General features: G+C 47.4%; 1 protein-coding gene across 1 annotated transcript in view; it reads right to left on the bottom strand.

Moving 5' to 3' along the window:
- Positions 1-26,297, bottom strand: part of LOC146337566 (uncharacterized) — a 41,549-nt gene that overhangs the window by 12,697 nt on the left and 2,555 nt on the right. The window contains exons 2-10 of the mRNA XM_084816290.1: positions 24,719-24,810; positions 23,691-23,787; positions 16,378-16,637; positions 11,882-12,042; positions 9,910-10,050; positions 8,610-8,687; positions 5,900-5,996; positions 1,397-1,488; positions 475-613 (exon numbers count right to left, since the gene is read on the bottom strand). Coding sequence (XP_084672416.1) covers positions 475-613; positions 1,397-1,488; positions 5,900-5,996; positions 8,610-8,687; positions 9,910-10,050; positions 11,882-12,042; positions 16,378-16,637; positions 23,691-23,787; positions 24,719-24,810 — 1,157 coding nt within the window. The remainder of the gene's footprint in view (positions 1-474; positions 614-1,396; positions 1,489-5,899; positions 5,997-8,609; positions 8,688-9,909; positions 10,051-11,881; positions 12,043-16,377; positions 16,638-23,690; positions 23,788-24,718; positions 24,811-26,297) is intronic.

Here is a 26,297-nt window from a genome sequence, read left to right on the forward strand (position 1 = left end):
GGGGCAGCCACTTGCTTTCAGCCTAGCCTCCCTCGCAGGATCGTTGTGAGGATATAAATGGGATGACAACCATGCATGCCACCCCAAGCTCAGCAGGATGAAGACATGATAAAAATGTGTCGAATTGGCCATGCTGGCCCGGTATGATGGGAGTTGTAGTCCAACACATCTGGAAGGTACCAGGTGGGGGGTGGCTGTTATCTACAGACCAGCTAATCAATATTGTCTGCAATTTGTCTTGTTGATTAGCTAGTCTATAGGTCACAGATATCTCCAACCTGGTGCCCTCCTGATGTGTTGGACTATAGTTCCCATGACCCCCAGCCAGCTGTGATCCAACACATCTGGAGGGCACCAGGCTGGGGAAGGCTGGTAGGCAAGAACCTCAAAATTTCAAGTTCAAATCTGCAAATACAACACAGTTTTCCTATCTCCACCCTGTTCCCATGGTAGAAAGACTGCTTAGAATCCCACCTCTGAGGGTTTTTCCTGCCACTACTCCGTCTCCTTCGAACGTTCACAGCCGGGGTCCGTGAGCTCCTGGGCCCGCTTCCTGTATCTGGGACTGGATTCGAGGTGCCACCAGAGAAAACCAGAGGAGGGCTTGTAGAAGCTGGTTTGGGGGAGACGAGTTGACAGAGGAACAGATGAGACACAAACAGTGGCATAGTGGTAAATTCTGAAGCGCAGGGGCTCACGGTGGCCGTAGCATGCCCCAAGGAGAGTCCAAAATCCAGGCAGCTGTGCCGATCCATCTCAACAAACCAGTTCTAGCAGTTTTCATCTCCTTCTACACCAGGTCTTTTGTATGGCTAATGGCTTGTAATTGCCCTCAAGACCAAACTACCCCCAAATACTTTGCATTTTGCCTGGCCACAGGGACAGCTCACAACAAAATATTGCGGCTGGGAAAATCCATTTCCCTCCAGCTACTGTGAGGATTGCATTTGAACTGAGAGGGAATGGGGAATTCTGGTGTGTGTGTGTGTGTGTGTGTGTGTGAGGGGGGGGGGAGAGAGAGAGAGAGAGAGAGAGAGAGAAATGACCTCATCTCCCTGTTAATCAAAACTCCCAGTGCTGTGCTCCTGTGCACTCCGGCTACACTGTGCACTCCGGCTACACTTCGCTGGACACAACAGAGATCCAGCTTTTTATGTTCAAACTGATCTCTCACAAGATTGATATTGCAATTTAATATTATGGCTGTTAATCAATTAAATAATAGGTCGCTGATCCATCCGCTGCCTTTTAAGCACTTAATTTGCAGATTATATTTATATTTGTGAATTACCAGTTTATATTTACATAGTACAAGGGATATTACAAGTAACAGTGAGCCCTAGAGCAAAAAGCACTCAAGAATACTTTACTGGGGGGGGGGGGGGGAATGCATTACCTTGCACAGAACCTACATCTATTGGTTGATCAAATGGGTTGCCAACATCCTCATGGAAGGGTTCTGAACTGGCAGAGTCCAAGGCTGACCTCCTGCAAAAGGGAACAGGAGAAAATGACATATGAATTATTTTACTCTCTGGTCAGCTTATTTTGAAGTTATTTTTTTTGGTGCTGCTGTGATTTGATGTTGCTGTGTACGTTTGTGCTGCATTATACACATTTTAATTCCTATTTTATGTTGGTGGTTTTTAACTCCTGTTTATTTCATGGCTGGTTTTATCTCATTGTCACTGTATTTTATCAGATTGGTTTTATACTGCATTTTTTAATCATGCTGGCTTTGATGCAATTTTGTATTTTTATCATGTGTTGGTTTTATACTGTATTGCATTTTTTTTAGAACTTTGTATTTCATTCTGTTTTAAAATTGAATGAATCCTGCATTATATGTTTTATAGGTGACTTATAAATATAACTAAGAGTGCAATCCTATGCATGTTTAGACAGAGAAAGGTCCTACAGCTCCCAGCATCCCTCCAGTAGCTATGCTGGCTTAGGCTTGCTGGGAATTGTAGGACTTTTTTCAGCCTAACCTGCATAAGTTTACACCCTAACTAACTAAATAGAAACATTACTATGTCATTGTTTTAAACTGTGGCTGTAAACCACCTTGGAAGCTGTACTGAAAAAGCTAGGATATCAATGTTAGAAGTCATAAAAGGGACCCTGGAAAAGGCCAAATGATGTAGAACTGAAGTAATTGCATGTAACTACTTCATGGAATTGTTGTAGATCACAAGCTGAATGTGAGCCAACAATGTGATGTGGTTGCAAAAAAGGCAAATGCTATTTTGGGCTGCATTAATAGAAGCATCAACGCCAAAGAGTGTTCAAACTACCGCACCATTGCGCTCATTTCACATGCCAGCAAGGTGATGCTCAAAATCCTACAAGCTAGGCTTCAGCAGTATGCGAACCGAGAACTACCGGAAGTACAAGCTGGGTTTCGAAGAGGCAGAGGAACTAGAGATCAAATTGCCAACATTCGCTGCATCATGGAGAAAGCAAGAGAATTCCAGAAAAACGTCTATTTCTGCTTCATTGACTACGCTAAAGCCTTGGATTGTGTGGATCACAACAAACTCTGGCAAATTCTTAAAGGGATGGGAGTACCAGACCACCTTACCTGTCTCCTGAGAAACCTGTACGAGGGTCAAGAAGCAACAGTAAGAACCGGACATGGAACAACCGATTGGTTCAAAATTGGGAAAGGAGTACGACAAGGCTGCATATTGTCACCCTGCTTATTTAACTTATATGCAGAGTACATCATGAGAAATGCCGGGTTGGATGAATCAGAGGTCGGAATTAAGATTGCTGGGAGAATTATCAACAACCTCCGATACGCAGACGATACCACCCTAATGGCAGAAAGCGAAGAGGATCTCAAGAGCCTCTTGTGGAGGGTGAAAGAGGAGAGTGCAAAAGCTGGTTTGAAACTCAACATTAAAAAAACTCAGATCATGGCATCTGGCCCCATCACTTCCTGGCATATAGAAGGGGAAGAAATGGAAGCAGTGACAGATTTTACTTTCTTGGGCTCCAAGATCACCGCAGACGGTGACTGTAGCCATGAAATTCAAAGACGCTTGCTCCTTGGGAGGAAAGCTATGGCCAACCTAGACAGCATAGTAAGAAGCAGAGACATCACCTTGCCGACAAAGGTCCGTCTAATCAAAGCTATGGTTTTCCCAGTAGTAATGTATGGCTGTGAGAGCTGGACTATAAGGAAGGCTGAGCGCCGAAGAATTGATGCTTTCGAACTGTGGTGCTGGAGAAGACTCTTATGAGTCCCCTGGACTGCAAGGAGGTCAAATCAGTCCATCCTAAAGGAAATCAACCCTGAGTGCTCATTGGAAGGACAGATACTGAAGCTGAAGCTCCAATATTTTGGCCACCTAATGCGAAGAGAAAACTCTCTGGAAAAGACCCTGATGCTGGGAAAGACTGAAGGCAAAAGGAGAAGGGGACGGCAGAGGATGAGATGGCTAGATAGCATCACGGATGCAATGAATATGAACTTGAGCACGCTCCGGGAGAGAGCGCAGGACAGGAAGGCCTGGCGTGCTATGGTCCATGGGGTCACGAAGAGTCGGACACGACTGAACGACTGAACAACAACAATAGAAGCATAGCTTCCAAATCCCGGGAAGTACTAGTTCCCCTCTACTCAGCACTGGTTAGGCCTCATCTGGAGTACTGTGTCCAGTTCTGGGCACCGCACTTTAAGAAGGATGCAGACAAACTGGAGAGGGTTCAGAGGAGGGCAACAAAGATGATCAGGGGACTGGATACAAAGCCCTATGAGGAGAGACTGAAAGAACTGGGTATATTTAGCCTTGAGAAGAGAAGACTGAGGGGAGATATGATAGCGCTCTTCAGGTACTTGAAAGGTTGTCCCAGAGAGGAAGGCCAGGATCTCTTCTCGATCATCCCAGAGTGCAGGACACAGAATAAGGGGCTCAAGTGACAGGAAGCCAGATTCCAACGGAACATCAGGGAAAACTTCCTAACTGTTGGAGCAATATGACAATGGGACCAATTCCCTAGGGAGGTGGTGGTCTCTCCCACGCTGGAGGCATTCAAGACGAGGCTGGACAGCCACCTGTCAGGGATGCTCTGACTTGGATTCCTGCATTGAGCAGGAGTTGGACTTGATGGCCTTGTAGGCCCAACCCTACTATTCTATGATTCTATGATTCCAACTCAGTTATTGCAAGCTGTGCAGTGGGATTTTTTTTATTTTAATTTTTTTTATTTAAAACACACACAACAACAACATAAACACACAATACACATACAGTAAAATAGCTCTTAAGATTGTAAGATATCTACCTTTGGCTACGTGTAAGGTATCTACCTTTGGCTCCCTTTACACAACAAATACTTATTATTATTATTCTCTAGTTCTTATCTTAGTTGTATATCATACATTGAGGTCACAGACATTATCTCATTTCTCTCCTAATTTTAACAAGAACAAAAAGAGAACCAACCCAAAGTTCAAAATCCGCAAACATAGATATCATTTTTCTCTATTTCTTGTATGCATTCTATAAAAGGTTTCCAATCTAACATAAGTTTAGTTGTTGATCCTTCTTTAATTATAATAGTAAGTTTTGCCATCTCTGCCAGCACCATCATTTTCATGATCCACTCACTCACAGTTGGTATTGTTTAATTCTTCCACTTTTGTGCATACAATAAACTTGCAGCCATTGTCATGTAGAGAAAGAGGGGTCCCCTTTCTCTTTTATGTGTTTATCTATTAGTCTCAATAAAAAAGTTTCTGGTAAGTTGTGCAGTGGGATTCAAGGAAATGTGTACATCAGGCTAGCTAGCAGAAGGGAAGCCCAGAGGAAGCCTCTGGGAAGCCTCAGTCACAACTGAAGGGAAGCCTCAGTCACAACTGCGCCTCAGCCTGTACAATTTCAGGGCTTTTAGAGATGGAATAAATTCTGCAGTCTTTTTTGTCCCCCCAAGCAAAGAGGTTTCTAGCCCTCATACTTCATAGACCAGGGCTATAGAACCTCTTTCAGCCCGAGGGTCAAATTCCATTTCAGAGAACCTCTTGGGAGCTGCATTCTAATGGTGGGCAGGACTGAAGGGAAAAGGGGGCAGGGCTAAAAATACCAGAAATATCCAAAACATCAGCATACTGTAGCTCCAGACTCTTGGGGCGTCTTCACAAGGAGCTTTTATCCTGCTGTTGAGATTGGTTACTCACGGAGGTTTGCCGGCCCTTTAGATGACATCGTCAACCTCCGGAGCGTCTACTCCACTAAATGACCTTTATTCCATTTTTTAAAAGGTTGGAGAAAATGAGCTATCAGATCACAGTGCTTGAGTTCCGCTTGAGTTCCCTCCGCGAAAAAGGAAAAGGACTAAAGGAGCAATAACAGGCGCTAGACCACAGCGCCATCTAGTGGCTGTATAATGAAACATATGGAAGACTCAGATAAGGGGGGAAAGGAAGCGCGTGTCAAGGGAGTCCATCGTGATCCTGCATTTAAAATGGAAGCAGAAAGCCCTGTTTTAAATGCGGGATTTTAGGCTGGTGTAGAGATGCTCTTACTGCCATTAGCTAAGCCTTAGGAGAGGCATTTCAGCCTTTTATTAAGCAGGAAAAACTGCACAAACACCAGGAAACCACTAAACAATTGGCAGCTGGGGGAAAGGGGGTTCAGCCATATAGGGAGCCCCTGTTTTATGGCATCCAATACAGCCAGTTCAAAAGCGATCCTTTCCTTCCCATGCTCCCCTCAAACAGACAAAAATCTCCCATTTATCCAAACATCCAATCCTTGCTTTGGTGAAGGGGCAACCTACCGTGCATCACTGCCCCTAAAGACCAGGGTCCCAACCCAAAGTGCCAGAGCTCTAAGGGAAAGTGGGGTACACCCCCTACCCAGCCACGTCCAGCCAGGAGCCTCAATTGTACCTTTTCTTAGCCAAAAGTTCAGGAGCCCAGGCAATGTCATCAGAGGCTTTCCGTTTGGAGATCAATGTTATTTTCAGAGCTGTGGTACTCAAGGAGCCTGTGGGAAAGGGAGAATGGTTTCAAGGCAACCTCAAACCAAAGATTGAGCCAATGACACTTTTATCGTGCTGTCCCCTGCCTCATACACCTGCCCGGACCCTAAGATCAGTTTCAGCAGTCCTTCCCTGGGAGCCCCTTCCAAAGGAAGTAAGGTTGGTGGCTACTAAGAGGGCCTTTACTGCTGTGGCCCCCTGGTTGTGGAATGAGCTTCCCAAGGAGATTCACCTGGTGCCTATATTGTGCTAGTTTGGTGCCAGGTGAAGACGTTTTTATTCTCCCAGGCATTTTTGTTTTTCAGTTTGTTTTGATTTGGTATTGTATTTTAAATTATTGCACTGCTGCTAATTTCTGTTTGGTTATTTTTATTTTTATATTGTAGTTTTCACCGTTTAGATGGTATGTTATTGTCTTTGTTTTATTGTCTTGTATTTTAATGTTTTAATTGTTGTGAACTGCCCAGAAAGCTTCGGCTATTGGGCGGTTTTAAAAAATGTAATAAAATAAATAAATGCATTTTAGTGTGTGTGTGTGTGCGCGCGCATGTGTAGCTGTGCTGTGCTTTTCCACTGATTCTTCCACCTTTTTTTCTTACCAGAAAAGAATCTGTTCAGGAAAAAAAGATGGGAACAGCTGCGCAATGCCTTTCGATTGGGAGTTGTAGAGGAAATGCCCCGGAAGCCCTGGGGGTTGGACTCAATGGACTTATAGGCCCCTTCCAACCCTACTATTCTATGATTCTATGACCTTTGTATATTGAAGAGATGCTACAACTGCTTCTTTTGTGCCTGAACTTCCTGTGAGACCTTAAAAGCCAGGTCTCTTAGGCCTCTTTAAAACCTTCTAGCTTCTTGGCCTGACTCCTTGTTTTTCAAACAAGGCAGGACGGCCTTGGAAGGCAGGGAGGATCTCTGTGGTTATATTCCACCAGCTTTAGCTTATCTTTTGGGTAAGGTGAAAAAATGCCTAAACATCCTGAGACCATCACAATAGGTGTGATCAGTTAGGGAGCTGTGAAAGACAGTGAGTATATAAGCCCCTCCAGAGCGCCACTCAGTTTGAGCTTCAGTGCAGACCGGGACCACGTGGAGGTGCTGTGCGCTGGCTGAAAGGAGTCTCTCCGCTGATCTGGGGCTCCCAGCAGTAGAACGGAGGAGTAAGGTATCTTGTGCAACTTTGATTTATAACATCCTATGTTTAGTTATAATATTCTGCCTGCTAGAGAAATAAATCTTTGACTGTTACTCACTTATATGGTCATTACACCTGAATCCTAAAAGAACCTCTTAGCCTTTGGCAAAAGAGGAGAGCTTTCCATCTGGAAGCAACTTCTGTGCCTGGTCTCGTTTGATCTCAGAAGCTAAGCAGGGTCAGCTCTGGTTAGTATTTGGATGGAGAACCGCCTGGGAATCAATGGTCTTGAAGCCCCTCCCAACCCTACGAGGCTATGATCTATGATTTACTTTGTGTATGTGTGGGCTGAAACCTGAACAAACAGTTCCATCTACTAGCAACAGTAATATGCGGTCTGAAACAGGGACACGGAAACCCCCCTCAGCCCCCCCATGCTTTCATAAGCTGCCAAATGCTATTTCAATGCCATGAACGTTTCACCTTTTAGGCCCTCGAGCCTGCTGAGAAATCGAATCAACGGCCAATTCAAAATCAGTACTGATCACTGCAGTTCTACATCCAGTGCCACCACTGGACATGACATTTTACTGTAGTCTTCCCCAACCTCCAGCTGTGTTAGGCTGCAACTCCGATAATTCCCAGCCAGTATGCACCACTACAGGAAGGGAATAATTCTTTAAAATGCTCCCCCATGTTAAAAACAAACACCTCCTTGCAAGAAGAAATCTAGCACATCAGGAAGAAAGGCTGTAGCCCAGCCTTCCCCTGCTGGGCTAGTTTTCTACTTACAGGTGTGTGTGTTTTTACACAGTAGACTAGAGCATTCAAAGCTGTGATTCCCCACCTTCTTTCTGAAGTGATATATGTCATTCTGCCATCTTGGGCCTCTGCTACCTCATTTGCATTTTATTCTGCTGTGTCTCTAGATCAAGCCAGGCTGAGTCACAGATGGGGATAAAGGTTATCGCTACGCTAAGAATGGCTACAGTAACACTGGGTGACAAACCCCTATGTCATCCACTCCACCCTGGAAGCCACCCACTGCCAGCTTCACAGTGGGCTGGCCCTACTGTTAGGCAGGGTGAGCCTGCAAATTGTCATTTATTTATCACTGTTGTATTTTTACTCTGGCCCAGCCATTCCCTGCTTCTTGGATTTTCTGCCTCAGAAGTCAAAATAACTTGCCCAGCCTTGAGCAAGGACACCATTTCCTGTTCTGCAGCAAAATGTCCTGGGCCGGCCCTGGCAGTGACCAAGGGAACCCTGTGGAATCAACAGTTCAAACTGTGAAACTCCATGGCCATGTGGACAGGTCAGAAAGAAATTCTGAGCCACCGGCGGACTCTCAGAGACCTCCCCCACACTGAGGGGTGCACTCTGGGCAATTCTTTAAATTCATCTCAGCCCCGTCTCCTTTCATCCCTTGTGATCCCCCCACCCCCACCCCCGCCCATCACTCTGCTACCTCCTCTTCACTCACCCTCTTTGCTCTCCTGGCAAGGAGCTGTGCAAAGGGCTCGGCCTGTCTTGAATTTGCTCAGGGCCTCAGTGACAATGTCTGCAAAGAAGAAAAAGAAGGGGTGTGTCATCTTAGGGTCCTAAGAAACGCAACATGCGCCCCCCACCCCCGTACAGGCACTCCCCTCCAAACAATTCTTCAAAAGAAAAAGTCACTGCCCAGATGATGTTGTGTAAATGGAAGGGAATTGTGCAATGTACTCCCAAGATGCATTATGGGAGGGAAAGAGAGTGGCCGTGAGTTGCTTTGTAGTAGTTATTTTATGTATTTATCTAAAATATTTTTGGCCACTTTTCAGGGCAGAAGCCCTCCCAAGGCGGTGTACAACAACAAAACACATAAAACTGATACGATATTAAGAATGATAAAAACAGCAAGAACACAATAAAAACCAACAACAGAACCAGGGCGGGGGCCATGTAGGAATCGTCAGAAAGGAGGAAACACGTCACCACAGATATGACCATGATTTGCATAAAACGCAAATGTTAATTGGACAAATGCTAATGTTCAGTCAGCACTGAACATGCTAATTTATATGTATAGATGCAAATTTAGAAATTATTATTATAATTTAAATAGAAATACAGGACTTCTCACCATAATGTGGAAGACGGTGACCAGGTGATGTATTTGCTTGCCTGTTGGGTCTTATAGCTCTTTGTCTTAACTGAAATTGGACAGGTCGGCCCTTCATGCAGATTTGCCAAACAGAGGGCTGTCCGCTATAAAAGAGGACGCATGGCCACCCTACGTAGTTGGGGTGCCATGTTTTGCAGACAAACAATTCTAGCACCCGGGAGGAGTCTCATATTACATCATCGTAACCTCTAGCGGTGACTTTCTAACGCAAGCCTGAATTATAGATCAGGATGAAGACAGACATTACGTTTTAAGAGCAGCGGACATGGACTGAAAGCACCCTCACCCTGTTCGTTACAAAAGGGACCTTTTTCTGTGCCAAGGCAAGCTCTGGCAAACTTGTTTTGCACATTGTCGGCATGGTTCAGGCTGAATCAGGTAAAAAGCCAGCTGTGGAGAGTGCCTATTGGCTAGCACCCGAGCCAGCAACAAGTTTCAGAAATAATAATTAAAACAAACCCCCTTAACAATGGAAAATTCCTAATGCACTGGTTCTGCTTCTGACACCCAACCGGAACTCCACAATCCAGAGAGAAGCTGAGACCAGAACAATGCTGGAAGCATCCCTCGTTCCAACCGTTTGCCTTAGGGGTATCTGGGTTTGCTCGGGTATACTCACTGCCCATACTGCGCCGCCGTCTCCTCCTCCCTTCCACGCCGCTCTCGCTAGTATCTTCCAGCCCTGGTGGGAGCGGTCTCTTGATTTCCTTGTCTGAAAAGGCAGCTTGCACTTTCTCCAGGAGAGGCTGGGGGGGCACTCCTGAGAGCAAGGGGGTGGGATGGGTGGGGAAAGCGACTTTCAAGGCAGTGCTTCGTATCTAAATCTCAAAGATGAGTGAAAGGCCCTATAGCAAATAGGGATGTTGGGTGACAGAGAGTGGGCAGGCACCATGACATGACTCTTGACCACTAGGCTGCACTGCTCACTAGACACTTCTCTGTCAGGAGGTCGCCCCTGCTGCCTTCTGAAATCCTCAGGTAGCCAGAATCAACATGCAGACAATAGGGCTCTTTTCCAAGGCTTTATTTCCATTCAACCTAATGAGCTTGCAGATGCTAATTGCTTGATCCTAGAGAGAGCTGCCAACTCAGGGGTTCTAACCTTAGGAATCAGTTGATCTCTGTTTGGAGGGGAAAGTGGGAAACCACTGTACTTATGAGCTAGGAGGAGAGAGTCCGCCCCTTTCCCGTGGGGCATCAAGGCGCCGCTGTCGCGCCAAGCGGGCTGAGCGCCGCCTCTCAGCGTCCACCATCTCGCACTTGAGGGTGCGCCGGCGCCTAGTGTCCAGAAACTGCTGTTGCTCCGCCTTCTCACTGCCAGGGTCACTATCACTCTCAGGAAAGTGTACCAGGGGGCAGGGCTCTCCCCCTGGCTGCTCCTCTGAAACGCGTGTGGGTTCCTCTCCCACAGTTTCTAACTCTTCCTCAGAATCAGAACTGCTTTGGGGCTCTCTGGGCTCTGATCCAACCCTGACACTCCTTGTCCTGCTGGCTGGGGAAGATGGGAGTTTCAGTCCAACACATCTGGAGGGGAGGGGATTGGGGCAGGCTAGCCCAGAGGGGGAGCACAACACCAGTAAAGGATACCGCCCTTGCTCCTCCCACTTGTCGCCGCTTAAATGCTTGGCGAGGGCGACTGAACAAGCAGCAAGAACGAGAAGCAGCTGAATCAGACATCTCCAGGGATCAGTGGTGCCCCCCTCCCCCCGAATTGGAGGGAGCCTTGGCAAGTGCCCGACCATGTCAACCCAGCCCCTGCTGCTAGCAGAATTGCGGAGAGGGCGCTGCAGCCCGACCTCCGTCCAGCAGAGGGCAGCATGCATATTTTAGTTAGCACACCAGCTCAGCACAACTGTTCCCCCCTCCCGCCCCTTTCAGCCTTTCTGGTGTGTTAGGCACTGTGGAGGACACGGGTGATGGAGAGGGGACATATTAGCACCACCTCTAGCCCCTGGGCAGCATAAGAGCATGCATGCGCGTATACATATTAGCACCACCTCTAGCCCCTGGGCAGCATAAGAGCATGCATGCGCGTATACATATTAGCACCACCTCTAGCCCCTGGGCAGCATAAGAGCATGCATGCGCGTATACATATTAGCACCACCTCTAGCCCCTGGGCAGCATAAGAGCATGCATGCGCGTATACATATTAGCACCACCTCTAGCCCCTGGGCAGCATAAGAGCATGCATGCGCGTATACATATTAGCACCACCTCTAGCCCCTGGGCAGCATAAGAGCATGCATGCGCGTATACATATTAGCACCACCTCTAGCCCCTGGGCAGCATAAGAGCATGCATGCGCGTATACATATTAGCACCACCTCTAGCCCCTGGGCAGCATAAGAGCATGCATGCGCGTATACATATTAGCACCACCTCTAGCCCCTGGGCAGCATAAGAGCATGCATGCGCGTATACATATTAGCACCACCTCTAGCCCCTGGGCAGCATAAGAGCATGCATGCGCGTATACATATTAGCACCACCTCTAGCCCCTGGGCAGCATAAGAGCATGCATGCGCGTATACGAACACGCGCCCCCTTTCCCGATGGCTCCCTTATGCATGCACAAGCATCAGGCTCACCGATCTCTGACGCATGGCTGATCAGCGCCTGAACGACGGCCGCCTGCGTTTGCAGCTGCTCCTCGGTTCTGCCGCCCAGCTGGCTGCAAAGGTCACTGGGGAAGAGGTTCGGTGCAAAGATGACCGCCAGGTTGGCCAAATCCATTTTGTTTTGAGCGCACCTGAAAGGAACCCCAAGGACGGATACAAAAGTGCCCCTGGGCTTAGTGAAAGAGAATGCAAGGAGAAAGGGAGGCTACCGGACTAGTAATGTGGGCTGCGGTCTGCCCATCTATGAGCACGGTTGTGCGTATCCCACAGACTCACACTAACGCATGCTCAAAATACAACCTAGGATTCATCGTCCTGAGAATCATAGCTTTCATTAATTTTGAAATCAAGTTGCAAGTTGCCATGGCCAATTATATTTTTTAATGTTTCTGAGCGGTCTGCCATAAATACAATAAAATGCCACATATCAAATAAACAAAAACAATTATAAATAGCATCATTACAGTACAGGAGACTTTGCAGCTTGGTCAGACACTACTTTTTCTAAACACAGGACATAATTTGAACTGAACAAATGGGCAGAAGGCCAGCAACATTGGCACCAGCTAACAGAAGGCCGAAGGCCTCTTTAACCCCTTCTTTGCCAGTGTGAACCACAACAGAGGCTTCGGCAAAGGCCTTCTCTTCAGGCACCTCAGCTGCCAGTTCCTGTTCCCTGCATCCTGGGTTGGCCACAGATCATGCTGCAGGAGAAGGGCAAAGGGATCTGCCAAAGTCTTTCTTGCTGCTCAGACTGCAGGAAATACTGTGTGTCGGGTGGGGGGCGTTTAAAAAGAGCCCTCTGCCTGTGTCTTGGCTTCAAAGAAAATTAAGGAGATGCATAATACTAATGTGAGATTAGTCCTCAAACATAAGAGCCCTGCTGGATCAGGCCAAGGGTCCATCTAGTCCAGCACTCTGTTCACACAGCGGCCAACCAGCTGCCCATAGGAAACCCACAAGCAGGACAGGAGTGCAACAGCACCCTCCCGCCCATGTTCCCCAGCCACTGGTGTACATAGGCATGCTGCCTCTGATACTGGAGGTACCATATAGCCATCAGGACTAGTAGCTGTTGATAGCCTTCTCCTCCATGAATTTCTCTAACCCCCTTTTAAAGCCATCCAAGTTGGTGTCCATCACTACATCTTGTGGAAGTGAATTCCATAGTTCAACTATGCGCTGTGTGAAGAAGTCCTTCCTTTTGTCTGTCCTGAATCTCCTACCAATCATCTTCAAGGGATGACCCCACTGGGTTCTAGTATTAGGTTCTAGTTGCCCTTTTCTGCATTTTTTCCAGCTTTGCATCTTTTTTTAGGTGTGGTGACCAGAACAACACATAGTACTCTTAAGTGTGTCTGCTCCAAAGGTTTATATAAGGGATGTATGATATTGGCAGTTTTATTCTCGATTCTTTTTCTAATTATGTCTAAGATGGAGTTTGCCTTTTTGCGCACCGAGAGCATCTTTACACCAGCCTAAAATCCTGCATTTAAAACGGGGCTTTCTGCTTCCATTTTAATTGCAGGATCGCGATGGACGCCGTTGACACACGGTTCCTTCCTCCCCCTTTCTCGCTCCTTTCCCCCGTTATCTGAGTCTTCCACATGTTTCATTACACAGCTGCTAGATAGCACTGTGGTCAAGCTCCTCTTATTGCGGGTTTTCCTTTTTCATGGAGGGAACTCAAGCACTGTAATTTGATAGCTCATTATCTCTGATCTTTTAAGAAATGGAATAAAGGGCATTCTGTGCAGGAGACGCCCTGGAGGTTGACGACGTCATCTAGAGGGTCCGCAAACTTCTGTGAGTAGTGATCTCAATAGCAGGATAAAAGCTCCGTGTGAAGAAGCCTTGGGTTGACATCCTCCTTGAGCTGTCCACCACAACCCCAACATCTCTTTCTTGGTTGGTCACTGCTAGCTCAGATCCCATCAGGTAATATTTGAAGTTGGGATGTTTTGTATCACTTTACACTTGCTTACTTTGAACCGCGTTTGCCATTTTGATGCCCATTCTCCCAGCTTGGAGAGATCCTTTTGGAGCTCCTCACAATCCCTTTTTGTTTTCAGCACCCGAAATAATTTGGTGTCATCGGCAAACTTGGCCGCTTCACTGCTCACTCCTAATTCCAGTTTGTTTGTTTGTTTCTATACCGCCCAATAGCCAAAGCTCTCTGGGCAGTTCACAAAAACTAAAACCACAAAGTGCAGCATAAAACAATATGAAATATGAAAGCTTAAGAACACAAAATAACAGTGCAACCAGAATAAAACTTAGCAGCAATGCAGAGATTTAAAATACAGATTTAAAACACCAGAGCTAAAAGACAAGGAAGCTAAAATGCTAAAATACTGGAAGAATAAAAAGGTCTTCACCTGGCACTGGAAGGAGTACAACGTAAGTGCCAGGCGAACCTCTCTAGGGAGCTCATTACACAGCTGCTGGGGGGCGGGGGGGCAGCAGAAAGGATGTGATCCTTCAGATAACCTGGCCCCAAGCTGTTCAGGGCTTTGAATGTTAATCAGGTCTTAATCAATACTTTGAATCAGGTCCGGAAATGGACGGCAGCCAGTGCAGCTGGGAAAGTATTGGCATAATATGAGCTCGCAGGCCAGTCCCTGTTAACAATCTTGCTGCCCTATTTTGGACCACCTGAAGTTTCCGGACCATTTTCAAAGGCAGCCCCATGTGTAATGTATTGCAGTAATCCAGACAAGAGGTTATCAGAGCATGGATAACTGTAGCTAGGCTATCTCTGCCAAGATAAGGGTGTAGTTGCTTTATCAGCCTAAGCTGATAAAAAGTACTCCGTGCCACTGAGTTCACTTGTGCCTCAAGTGAGAGTTCTGGGCCCAAGAGCACCACAAAACTACAAACGTGATCATTTAGGGGGAGTGCAACTACCTTCAGAACAGGTTGAACAACACCTAGCTGGGCAGGCAAACCACCCACTAACAGTACCTCCACCTTGTCTGGATTGAGTTTCAGTTTATTGCCCTCATCCAGTCCATTACTGTGCCCAGGTACTGATTCAGAACAGCCGCTGCCTCACCTGGGCTTGATGAGAAAGAGAGGCAGAGCTGGGTGCCATCCGCATATTGATGGCACCTCAGCCCACACCTCCGGATAACCTCCCCCAGTGGTTTCATGTAGATGTTGAACAGCATGGGGGATAAAATAGAGCCCCGTGGAACCCCGTGGTACAATTGCCAAGGCACAGAGCAATAATCCCCATCACCACCTTCTGGAATCGGCCATCCAATCCAAGTGGGAGCGGAACCACTGCAGTGCCATGCCTCCAGCTCCCAACCCAGACAACCTATCCAGAAGGATACCATGGATGATAATTTATGTTCATTTATGAGAAAGTTGAAAAGCACTGGTCCCAATACAGATCCCTGTGGGACCCCCGCTGTTTACATCCCTCCATTGCGAGAATTTACTGTCTATTCCTACTCTCTGCTTTCTGTTCTTTAACCAGCTCCTGATCCATAAGAGGCCCTGGAGATGCCAGGAATCGAACCTGGGACCTTCCACTTGCAAAGTGTGCACTCTGCCACTGAGAAATGGCCCCCTAAAGGTACAGCTTCCGCATCCCCCTCTCGCATGGAGGACTGAAGAGGCAGCTGCCACAGGTACACAAGACTCCCTTGTCACCTGCCTACACCTGGGAAGCTTAGGGAGAAAGGGAGGCACCACCCTGGCTGCCTAATGCATCAAGCTCGCACCTCTAAAGAAACTATCCCCTGGGGCTTATTTTTAAGTTCTTCCCCACCCCCAGCAATAAGTTATGCATGTGCTGCAATTTCACACAAGCACTGGATGCGGTCAGCTTCCCCTCGAGATCATGTTTCTAGCCCTCAAGTCTGCAAAGATACATACAAAGGTGTGCAGAGCAACACCGGCTGAAATCTCAGAAACTGAACAAGTGGGTTGAATTATGATTTCCATTGGCCAAGAAGGGGTGAAAGTGGCTCAGTGTTTGAAACGGCTCCTCGCCCCTCCCCATAACTAACAGAAAGGAGCGAGATTATGCCCAATGCCAAGGCTTATTATGCAAAGTGTGGGTAGGGGAAAACCCCAAGACAGTTACGTTTGCACAATTTATGCAGGTTGCGTCATCCAGCTTGCCCTGATGCAAACGGTGACCCATAATCCCCCTGCTGCCTGCCTCCTTTCGCCACTGAGTCCTTCAGAGGGGCAAAGATCTGGCTCCCTTGGACATCTAAGCTAGCCACTGCTGTTCCCTGAGCCCTTGAGATAGGGAAGCTATGCAAACCGAGTTACACAAGCCCACCCATCCACCTCAAAGCAGGGCTGTAGCTAAGGAGCATCAACACTGGGGCAGGGGGTGCCATGATAGCACAGGACCGGAGAAGATGGGGAGCCAGGCTGTTGGCAGGGAATGAGACAGGGATTATGGCGCACAGACTGGTACTCCCTCCGCCCCCCCATGGACCCACCTGGCTGCCACATCCTGCAGGAAGCTGAAGAAGTAGCGGAGGGTGTCAGCATTCCTTTGGGGGAGCAGGCAGGTGAGCAGGAGAAGCAGTGGGCCCCGGCTGTCGTCGTCATCCTCCCGTCGCTGGACCAGGCACAGAGGCCCCTGCAGCCCGGCTGGGATCAAGGGCTCAGGCAGCCCCCTCAGGAACTGCTTCACAAGTGTCGCCACGTCGCAAGGGAGCGCCATCTCCAGGCAGTGCTCGCCAGCCTCCAGCCGGGTCTGGAGGGATGCAACACGCAGATTTGGGGGCTGGTTGTGGTTTATTGAAAGGGTTTTGGAGATTATTTAACAATAAAACAACTCCCTCACCTCCCTCCTACCCAATTATACAGCTGATGGTACAAGGTGGATACACTGGTGGAGGCCTGTGGCTCCGATGTCAGTGAGGCAGTGAAGCTGCTCCAGGTTTTAGTCAGAACCAGTCAGAGTTCTAAGGGAGCTATCCCAGGTGCTCACCTGGGAAAGCTCCTTTAGAGTTCTGACTGAAACCTGGAGCGGATTCACCGCCTCACTGACATCGGAGCCACGGGCCTCTACTGTGATAAGCCTTATTTCCCTCCTGCCATCCTTCCCTTCGGGTCAGGGACATGTATTACATTTATTTATTTACTCAAAAGCATTTATATCTCACTCTTCAGTCAAAAGACTCCCAGAGCAGTTTTCGAGAATCAACAATCAGGCAGTCCCTGACCTCAGGGTCACAATCTAAAAAAGACATAGGACACAAGGAAAGGAATTGGGGGGGGGGGGAGCATAATCGTGATGCTTGCTTTTGTTGCCCAGATGAATGGGAATGTATTAACTGTACTCAGGTTGGCACTGCATCTATTGTCCATCTGGGCTGGCCTGTTCCTTTTGTCTTTCTTCTGCAGTTTCTCATGTTTTGAGTTCAAGCCTAATACGTTTTTTCTCCCATCCCCTCATGGCAAGATATTTCTTCAGCCGCCTTTCTGGAGGCAAGTCCTGTGTCTTAAATATTAGACCCCTTACAATTATAGTTTCCACATCAGCTAATTTGCTTGTTATGGTATTATATTAAAAAGAGAGGAAGAAAAAAAAGAATGGGAGGAAAGGGGAAAAGGAAAGTGAGAATTTAAAAAGAAATGAAAGGAAAATGATTAAAAAAAATAAAAGCATGGTGTTGATAGTGCAGAGGGGTGGGCATTACAAGGGAGAGATTTGTGTCCCGACTCCTCAGTCAACATGTGGAATGTTAATCTGAGTAGGGGGGCTGCAGCGAAAGATCATCAGCAGATCAACTCACAAGCTGAATATGAGCCAACAATGTGATCACAGAATCATAGTAGGGTTGGAAGGGGCCTACAAGGCCATCGGGTCCAACCCCCTGCTCAATGCAGGAATCCAAGTCAGAGCATTCCTGACAGATGGCTGTCCAGCCTCGTCTTGAAGGCCTCCAGTGTGGGACAGCCCACTGCCTCCCCAGGTAATTGGTTCCATTGTCGTATTGCTCTAGCAGTCAGGACGTTTCTCCCGATGTTCAGCCGGAATCTGGCTTCCTGTAACTTCAGCCCATGATTCCGAGTCCTGCACTCTGGGATGATCAAGAAGAGATCCTGGCCTTCCTCTCTGTGACAACCTTTCGAGTCCTTGAAGAGCGCTATCCTATCTCCCCTCAGATTTCTCCTCTCAAGGCTAAACATGCCCAGTTCTTTCAGTCTCTCTTCATAGGGCTTTGTTTCCAGTCCCTTGATCATCTTTGTTGTCCTCCTCTGAACCCTCTCCAGTTTGTCTGCATCCTTCTTAAAATGTGGTGCCCAGAACTGGACACAGTACTCCAGATGAGGCCTAACCAGTGCTGAGTAACCAGTGCTGATGTGGCTGCAAATAAGGCAAATGCAATTTTGGGCTGCATTAATAGAAGTATAGGTTTCAAATCATGTGAAGTACTAGTTCCCCTCTACTCAGCACTGGTTAGGCCTCATCTGGAGTACCGTGTCCAGTTCTGGGCACCACACTTTAAGGAGGACACAGACAAGCTGGAGAGGGTTCAGAGGAGGGCAACAAAGATGATCAGAGGACTGGAAACAAAGCTCTGTGAGGAGAGACTGAAAGAACTGGGCATGTTTAGCCTTGAGAAGAGAAGACTGAGAGGAGATAGGATAGCGCTCTTCAAGTACTTGAAAGGTTGTCCCAGAGAGGAAGGCCAGGATCTCTTCTCCATCATCCCAGAGAATACTGGGTTCAAATTACAGGAAGCCAGATTCTGGCAGAACATCAGAAAAAAACTTCTTGACTGTTAGAGCAGTATGACAATGGAACCAATAACCGAGGGAGGTGGTGGGCTCTCCCACACTGGAGGCATTCAAGACGAGGCTGGACAGTCATCTGTCAGGGATGCTCTGACTTGGATTCCTGCACTGAGCAGGTGGCTGGACTCGATGGTCTTATAGGCCCCTTCCAACCCTACGATTCTATGGTTCTATGACTTGCCACAACTCTGATCTATAAGCAGAAGAACCAGGAGACCCTACACTTTGCTAAAAACATCACAATTTCCTGCAGGGCCGGTCGTCCCATTTGGCAGAGTGATGCAACTGCCTCAGGCGGCAGATGCTGGAGGGGGCAGCAGTGGCAGAATGCCAAGCTATTCCTTCTGAGCCCCTGGGGCATTGTCCCGCACCCCCCTAAACTCAGGTGTGATGGAGGATACAGACCCATTGCCAGAGTTAAAAGTAAGATTCAATGGCTAGTCGAGTGGGCTTCTGGATGTGAATAGAGGGACACCATCTTGTCCTTTGCCTCAGGCACCAAAACATCTTGGGCCAGCCCTGACTGCCTAACTGGATCAGACCGAAAGGCCCATCGAAGTCCAGCCTTGTCCAAACTGTTGCCCTCCAGATGTGTTGGACAGCAACACCCATCAACTCCAGCCAGCCACATATGCAGGGTGCCATGTTGGGGAAGGCTGATCTACTCCCAGCATCCTGTTTCCAACAGAGGAACACCCCCCGTCCCCCCGGAAGCTCACAAACAGGCACTAACGTGACCAACCACGTTGTTATTTGGATGGTATACAGCCTCTGAACAGAGGTTTCATTTAGCTAGAATGAGGCTAAAAATTTTTGACAGGCTTTTCCTCCTCTACCAGTTTGTGTAATCCTTTGCTAAAGCCACCGGAGGGGCTAATTTAAACAACCAGCAGAATCAAAGGATAATGTCAGAACTGAAACGTTATGTAAGAGTCAGTGCCTGAACTCACTTAGTTTCCTCTTCCCTCCCATTCCTTCTTCCTCTTATATCATTGGTATTAGACTGCAAACCACCACGATGTCAAGTGGCTTAAGTTCACTGTCGGAAAGGCAAAAGAAGCAGTAGAGGTTTCCCAGAAACTGTACCGTTTTAGTGTGCAGGTGAGAGGTTGTGCATGTTTGAATGCTCCTCTGTGGGTGGGGGAAGGGAAGCCTCCTTTCCTACAGAAAGGTAGCATGTCAGGAAAAAGAGCCTAACGTTCCTCCCAATGTGGTGTTTTCCTCCGTACAGGGAGTTTTAATTTTTTTAGGAGGATTAAAACATATAGCAACCTCATCCCCACTCCATCCTCTCCTGCAGCCCGAAGAGGCATACAGTTCAAGAAAAGGCTTAAATAACCAGGAACATTGATGTAATAAACTGACCCTAAGCTAGTAGCCATAACCACATCTTGTAGCTGTGGATTCCACAGGTCAGTTACATGCATGGTCCCAAGCATGGTCTGAAGGCACATGAGACAGCCACCTTGCTGAAGCTAAGCAGGTCTGGGTCTGGCCAGTGCTTGGAGGAGAGACCACCTGGGAACCATATGTAGCCACCTTGAGTTCCATGATGGAAGAAAGGTGGGATATAAATGAAATAATAAATAAATAAAGCTGCATGAACAAATACTGTCTTTCACCTCTCCTGATCTTTGATCTAATATTCTAATATTATGGGGCGGGGGGGATCCACCTTCTAGCCCCCAGGGGTGGTGAACCTTTTTCAGCCTGAGGGAATTCGGAGAACCTCTCAGGGGCAGCACTCTAGTGGTGAGCATAAGCAGCTTAAAGCTCTTACCGCCAGGAACCAAGCCTTAACAGAGCTGGAAAAAGTGCAGAGAAGGGCAACTAAAATGATCAAGGGGCTGGAGCATCTCCCTTATGAGAAAAGGTTACAAGAGATGGGATTGATTAGCTTGGAAAAAAGGAGGGTTAGGGGAGACATGATAGAGGTGTGCAAACTTATGCTTGTTGTGGAGAATGTGGATAGGGAGACATTTTTCTCCCTCTCTCAAAATACTAGAACCCGAGGGCATCCCATGAAGCTGACTGGTGAGAGATTAAGGACAGATGAAAGGAAGGATTTCTTCACATAGCGCAGAGTTAAACTCTGGAACTCACTACCACAGGATGTAGTGATGGCCACCAACTTGGATGGCTTTAAAAAGGGATTGGACAAATTCCTGGAGGATAAGGCTATCCATGGCTATCAGTCTTGATGGCTACGTGGTACCTCCAGTACCAGAGGCAGTGAGCCTCTTTACACCAGTGGCTGGGGAACCTGGGCGGGAGGGTGCTGTTGCGCTCATGCCCTGCTTGTGGGTTCCTGGTCGACAGCTGGTTGGCCACTGTGTGAACAGAACGCTGGACTAGATGGACCCTTGGTCTAATCCAGCCTCAGCGCTCTTCTTATGTTCTTAGAGGCATTTCAACCTTTTGGAATGGGGGGAAAACTTCACGAAACCCAGGAAACGACCAATCAATCAGTGATCAAGGAATCCTCTTGAATTCCCTGGACCACAAGGAGCAACTTACGTTCTTCAGCTTGTTCACGTCAAACATGCTAAAAGCCCTAAACAAAAAAATAGCTCTCTTTATAATTAAACAAACTGCAATTACTTGCATGGAGGGAAAACAAATGATTTCTTTTAAGAAATGCAAACAGATTGGGATAACAGATTTTTGCCTGCATCTGTTAAAGTTTGATAAAGAAAATCCACTCCTTCCAAGACTTTTAAAAATCCCCTTTTCCCACCCCATGTGTAAGAGAGAAGGGTTGTAAAACAAAATGATTACTGGCAAGAGGATTGCTTAAGTTCCTCTCTCTTTGAGCAACCTCTCCTGATGTGGGTTACAAAATGCCCACACCAGTATCGTCATGAGGAAGGAGGCACCCTCCATATTTGCAGAAGATGGAATACGGATCTCAGGAAACAGATTTACCTTGGAGGTGAGGGTCAGAACCAGGTGGCTTTCAGAGCTCTATCCCAGACCCTGGAGGGGGGTTTAACAGCTAAAACAACAATACCTCTACCCCAAATTCTGGGAAGGCATACTAGCAGTTAAAGCAGAGGATGAGAAAAGAAACAGAGCTTGAAAAGGAAGGAATATAGACTGAACTCTGGGAAAGAAGACCAGGTTTTATTCCCAGATATGGGAATGGACTCTAGTGATCAAAGCAAAGGGAAGTGCATCTCGGGACCCCAATCCCTGAGGGTTCAGGAGTTGTATCCTAAAGGGCCCAAGCTCTGCCCTCCGGTAAGGAGTCCTTGCCTGGCCTTTGGCAAGTCTCAGCTATTCTGCTTTTCCCTCCTTCACTGATTTTCTGCAGTAAAGAAAAAGACAGAAGAAGCAATGCAAAAGCACAGGGGGGTGATGATTGGAAGACACCAATGCCTGGACCTCCCCTAAAGGTCCGTGAATGAGGCAGAGCAATAGTATGAAGAAAGCCGCATCTGGAAAAACCTCTCTCTCACACACTTAAATGCATGCCTCAGTTTTCCTATGTGTAAAATAGGTTTGGCAGCTACACACCTATAGGGGCCTCCCGTCTTACTATGAACCAGGTACTGAGATCAGCAGGGGAGGGCCTTTTGAGGGTGTTATTACCCACAGGTCAGGCACACCTCCAAGGGCTTTCTCCTGTATTGCTCCCAAACTATGGCATGTACTCCCTCAAGAACTAGGATCCCCCCCCCCCCCCCCGCTCGCTGGGTGTGTAGGATGAGATGGCTAGATAGCATCACGGATGCAATGAATATGAACTTGAGCACGCTCCGGGAGAGAGCGCAGGACAGGAAGGCCTGGCGTGCTATGGTCCATGGGGTCACGAAGAGTCGGACACGACTGAACGACTGAACAACAACAAAGATGCGTTTTTTCCAATCTTGCCTTTTAAAATGTATAGTTTAACATTTTAATGTTTTACCATTTTTAATCCTGCTTTTATTGTTTTACAGTTTTATCGTTTTAAATTGTTGTACGCCACCTTGATGGCTTTTTTTTAACAGTTAAGACAGTATATAAATGCTAATAACAAATAAATACATAATATAGGGTTGTTGTGATGGTAAAACTAAGCTCTATGAACCACTTTGAAATTTAGATCTCTAGATATCATATAAATAGGAAGGAGCAGGGTGCATTAGTTAGAACAGCTGGGCAATAGGTAAGGTTAATAAGGACATAAGAAGAGCCGTGCTGGATCAGACCAAGATTCCATCTAGTCCAGCATTCTGCTCACACAGTGGCCAACGAGCTGCCTGAGGGAAGCCCACAAGCAGGACAGGAGTACAACAGCACCCTCCCACCCATATTCCCCAACAACTGGTGTACATAGGCATATTGCTTCTGATACTGGAGGTAGCATAATGCCATCAGGACCAGTAACCATTGATAGCCTTCCCCTCTAGGAATGTCTCTAAATCCTCTTTTAAAGTAATTTAAATTGGTGGCCATCACTACATCTTGTGGAAGTGAATTCCATAGTTTAGCTATGTGCTATGTGAAGAAGTCTGTCCTTTTGTCTGTCCTGAATCTCCCACCAATCAGCTTCATGGGATGACCCCTGGATTCTAGTAATATGAGAGAGGGAAAAAACTTTCAGCCGGCTGAGGCGTTGATTGGTTTGCATGTAACAACAACCCAGAGTATGGGTTGTCATTGAATCATGGGTTGTTGTTGAATTGTGGCCTGTCATTACATGTGAATCCTGCACTATGGTTTAACTATGGGTTGTTAACCATGAGCAACCCACAGTTCACAGCCCAACAACAAACCATGGGTTCTCTTCCTGGGTTGTTTGTGGTTAACAACCCATAGCTAAACTATAGTGCTGGGTTCTCACGTAACGACAGCCCACAATACAACACCAACCCATACTCAGGGTTGTCATAACATGTGAAACAGGTTTATTGAAACTCTCTGGACAGTTGCTGGGGAGGGGAGTTAAACAGCAAGCCCCACCCCACCACACACACATAGTCCTCAGCTTCTGCAGATCTGCAATTCCATATTTTACCTTTAGAGCTTTGATGCGGGTCATTGAGCCGCATTTCCGGAAAAGTCCTTCAATGTGAAGATGGGGTTGGAGGAGTTCACAGGCATCCACAAGGAACCTGGAGTCACGAAAGCAAAGGGACAGCAATAAGATGGCATGTAGCAGCCTTCCTCAACCTGGTGTCCTCCTGGTGTGTTGGGAATGATGGGAGTTATAGTCCAATGCACCTGGAGGGCACCAACTTGAGGAAGGCAGGGTGTGGAGTCTACAGAGACTGGTTGGAGTGGGGCAGTGGAATGGGTGACAGCTTTTTATTGGGATGTTATTACTTATGGAATGAGAGGGATTTGATAGGTAAGCTGGGCGACAGAGGCAGCAGGGGGTGGAGGGCTAAAATATATCGGACATCTTGGGAGGCCAGAAAAAAGACCCAGAATGCACACAGGATGGCCAAAGTGTCCTGTTAACACAGAAAATGCACATCACCACTTCACAGGCTCACACGAGCAAAAGCAAACAGCAGGCCTGCAGCATCACACAATGACTCGCATGTGTGAGTGACCTTTTACAGATCTAACACCCCAGTCAGAACTTTCCTATTACAGCAAACACAACATTTTGCAAGGGTTTCAGTTCACGCAATCAGCCATGCAGTGTTCAACGGAGGGGCCTTGCATGTGTGAACCAGCCCAACGCTAGGACGTACCGGCCCATTTACTCAGGAAGGTGTGTCGCTCTTCTGGACCGTTCACAGTTTCGCTCCAATTTTATTTACCCCTCCTTCCCCCAACAGAGAGGACTGCCTCTGGTGCGGCGTGGGCCCATTACCCAGGGTCCTCTTCTGCAACTGCTCCGACTACGCAGCACGTCACCTCCTTCTCTAGGGAAGAGAGGGGGGTTCTGGGAAGAAATGGAGCGAGCAGTTCTTCGGCTAAGGCTCGCATGATCCAAACTGGTCCCTTGCCTTCCACTGACAGGAAACGAGGTTTCCATTAATTACAACAAGGAACTGGTGATCCGGGGTTATGAGCACTTTACAAATTACTCACTGTGGCACCCCGTCTACATGTTCCGAAAGAGGCAGCAAATCTAGCGGGACACCAAACAGGCTACCAGTTGGAGGAGGAAGAGTTTTCTTCTCCTACAAGAAAGCAAATGTTGGTTAAACTGCCAATTTGTTCCCATTTATTATTACATTGATATCCACCCTTTTCCCTCTTGCAAAGCACCCAAGGCGGCATACATGCCCCTCCTCCTCTCCATTTCATCCTCACAACAACCCTATGAGGTAGGTTAGGCTGGGAGTCAGTGACTGGCTCAAAGTCACCCAGTGAGCTTAATGGCCAAGTGGGGACTAGAACCGAGATCTCTTACGTGCCATTCAAACAGTCTAACCTCACTGCCACTCAAATATCTAGACTGTAACCTGCTCATGTTTCTCCCTCCTTTGTATTTATGTTCCTCGGTCAAGCACCAAGTACATTGATGTTGCTGCGAAATAACAATGTTCATTCGTTTTGTTGTTTTTAACAGAAAGTCAGAATTTGAACCACCCAGAACTCTGTACAAAATCCAGCTTACATGCCAGGAACATAGGAAGCAGTGTGGGGGGGGGGGAGGGAAGCATGCCCCTGAGCTCACGCAGAGTTTCATTTCCTCACCACTGAATAACTACAACCATATAGATCTGAAACTACCTGGAAAAACTTCCAAGTTGGAGAAGGCAGGACCTAGACCAGTTCTGCACCCCCGAAACTTTCATTTTAGAAATACACAACTTTGGAGGTGGGCTAAATTGGATGAGATGCTTCTTACCCCTCCCAAGGAAGACAGAAGGCCCAACCCAACAGCAGCACCAAAACAACACCTCCCTTCCATCCTCTGCAAAGCTGCTGTTTGCCGGCCAGTGGTAAAAATGTAAGAGATGTTTCTCCTTTGCTGGCTGTGTTCAAACGTGTCAAATTTTTCACTCTCCCCCACCTCTCCTGACCACATAGGCAAAATATTGGTCTCTGGCTGGCCTGGCTCAAATCAAGCCTTTGAGTGACCCCCTCTCTGAGACAGACCTAACTGCTTGCTGTCCACAACAAACAGGGTGGGAACAGTTTCTTCCATTTTTGTTCCAAGAAATGAGTGGGTGGATGGTTTCTAGCAGGGCCGTCACCCGCCCCACTCCCCTTCAGCCATAGTTGAGGGTTTCAGTTGACTTAGAAGCTCAACCACAGAAAATGTGTGAATTTGGGGGCAAAGCCCCCCTTGGGGTACAAAGGGAACACATCCTGTTTGGAACTCACAAGGTGCGGCCCATTACCACAATAAAGGGTGGGCTGTTTTTTCCCCTCCTGGTTGCAACATACATTTTGCTAGCATTTAATTCTTAGGGCCCAACCCTGCCTAGAAGTCAGGAAACCTTTCTTTCCCCCGTCCCTAGTCAGAGATACCTGTTATTTCACTTTTCATCTTGGGTGAAATGAAAGCCCTCTGCACATGCTCAGAGACAGTATGTATCCAGTTGAGACCCAGAACCCAAGGCACACTGCCCATGTTCAGGGGCACCCACCTTTATTAGTACTTTGCATATTCCAAAACTGAGTCCCAGCATTCAAAAAGGGCGCTGGGGCTCGATGG

The sequence above is a fragment of the Heloderma suspectum genome, chromosome 10 (genome assembly GCF_057233095.1).
Source record: "Heloderma suspectum isolate Gila_16-S chromosome 10, 16-S_ref, whole genome shotgun sequence".
Taxonomy (NCBI): domain Eukaryota; kingdom Metazoa; phylum Chordata; class Lepidosauria; order Squamata; family Helodermatidae; genus Heloderma; species Heloderma suspectum.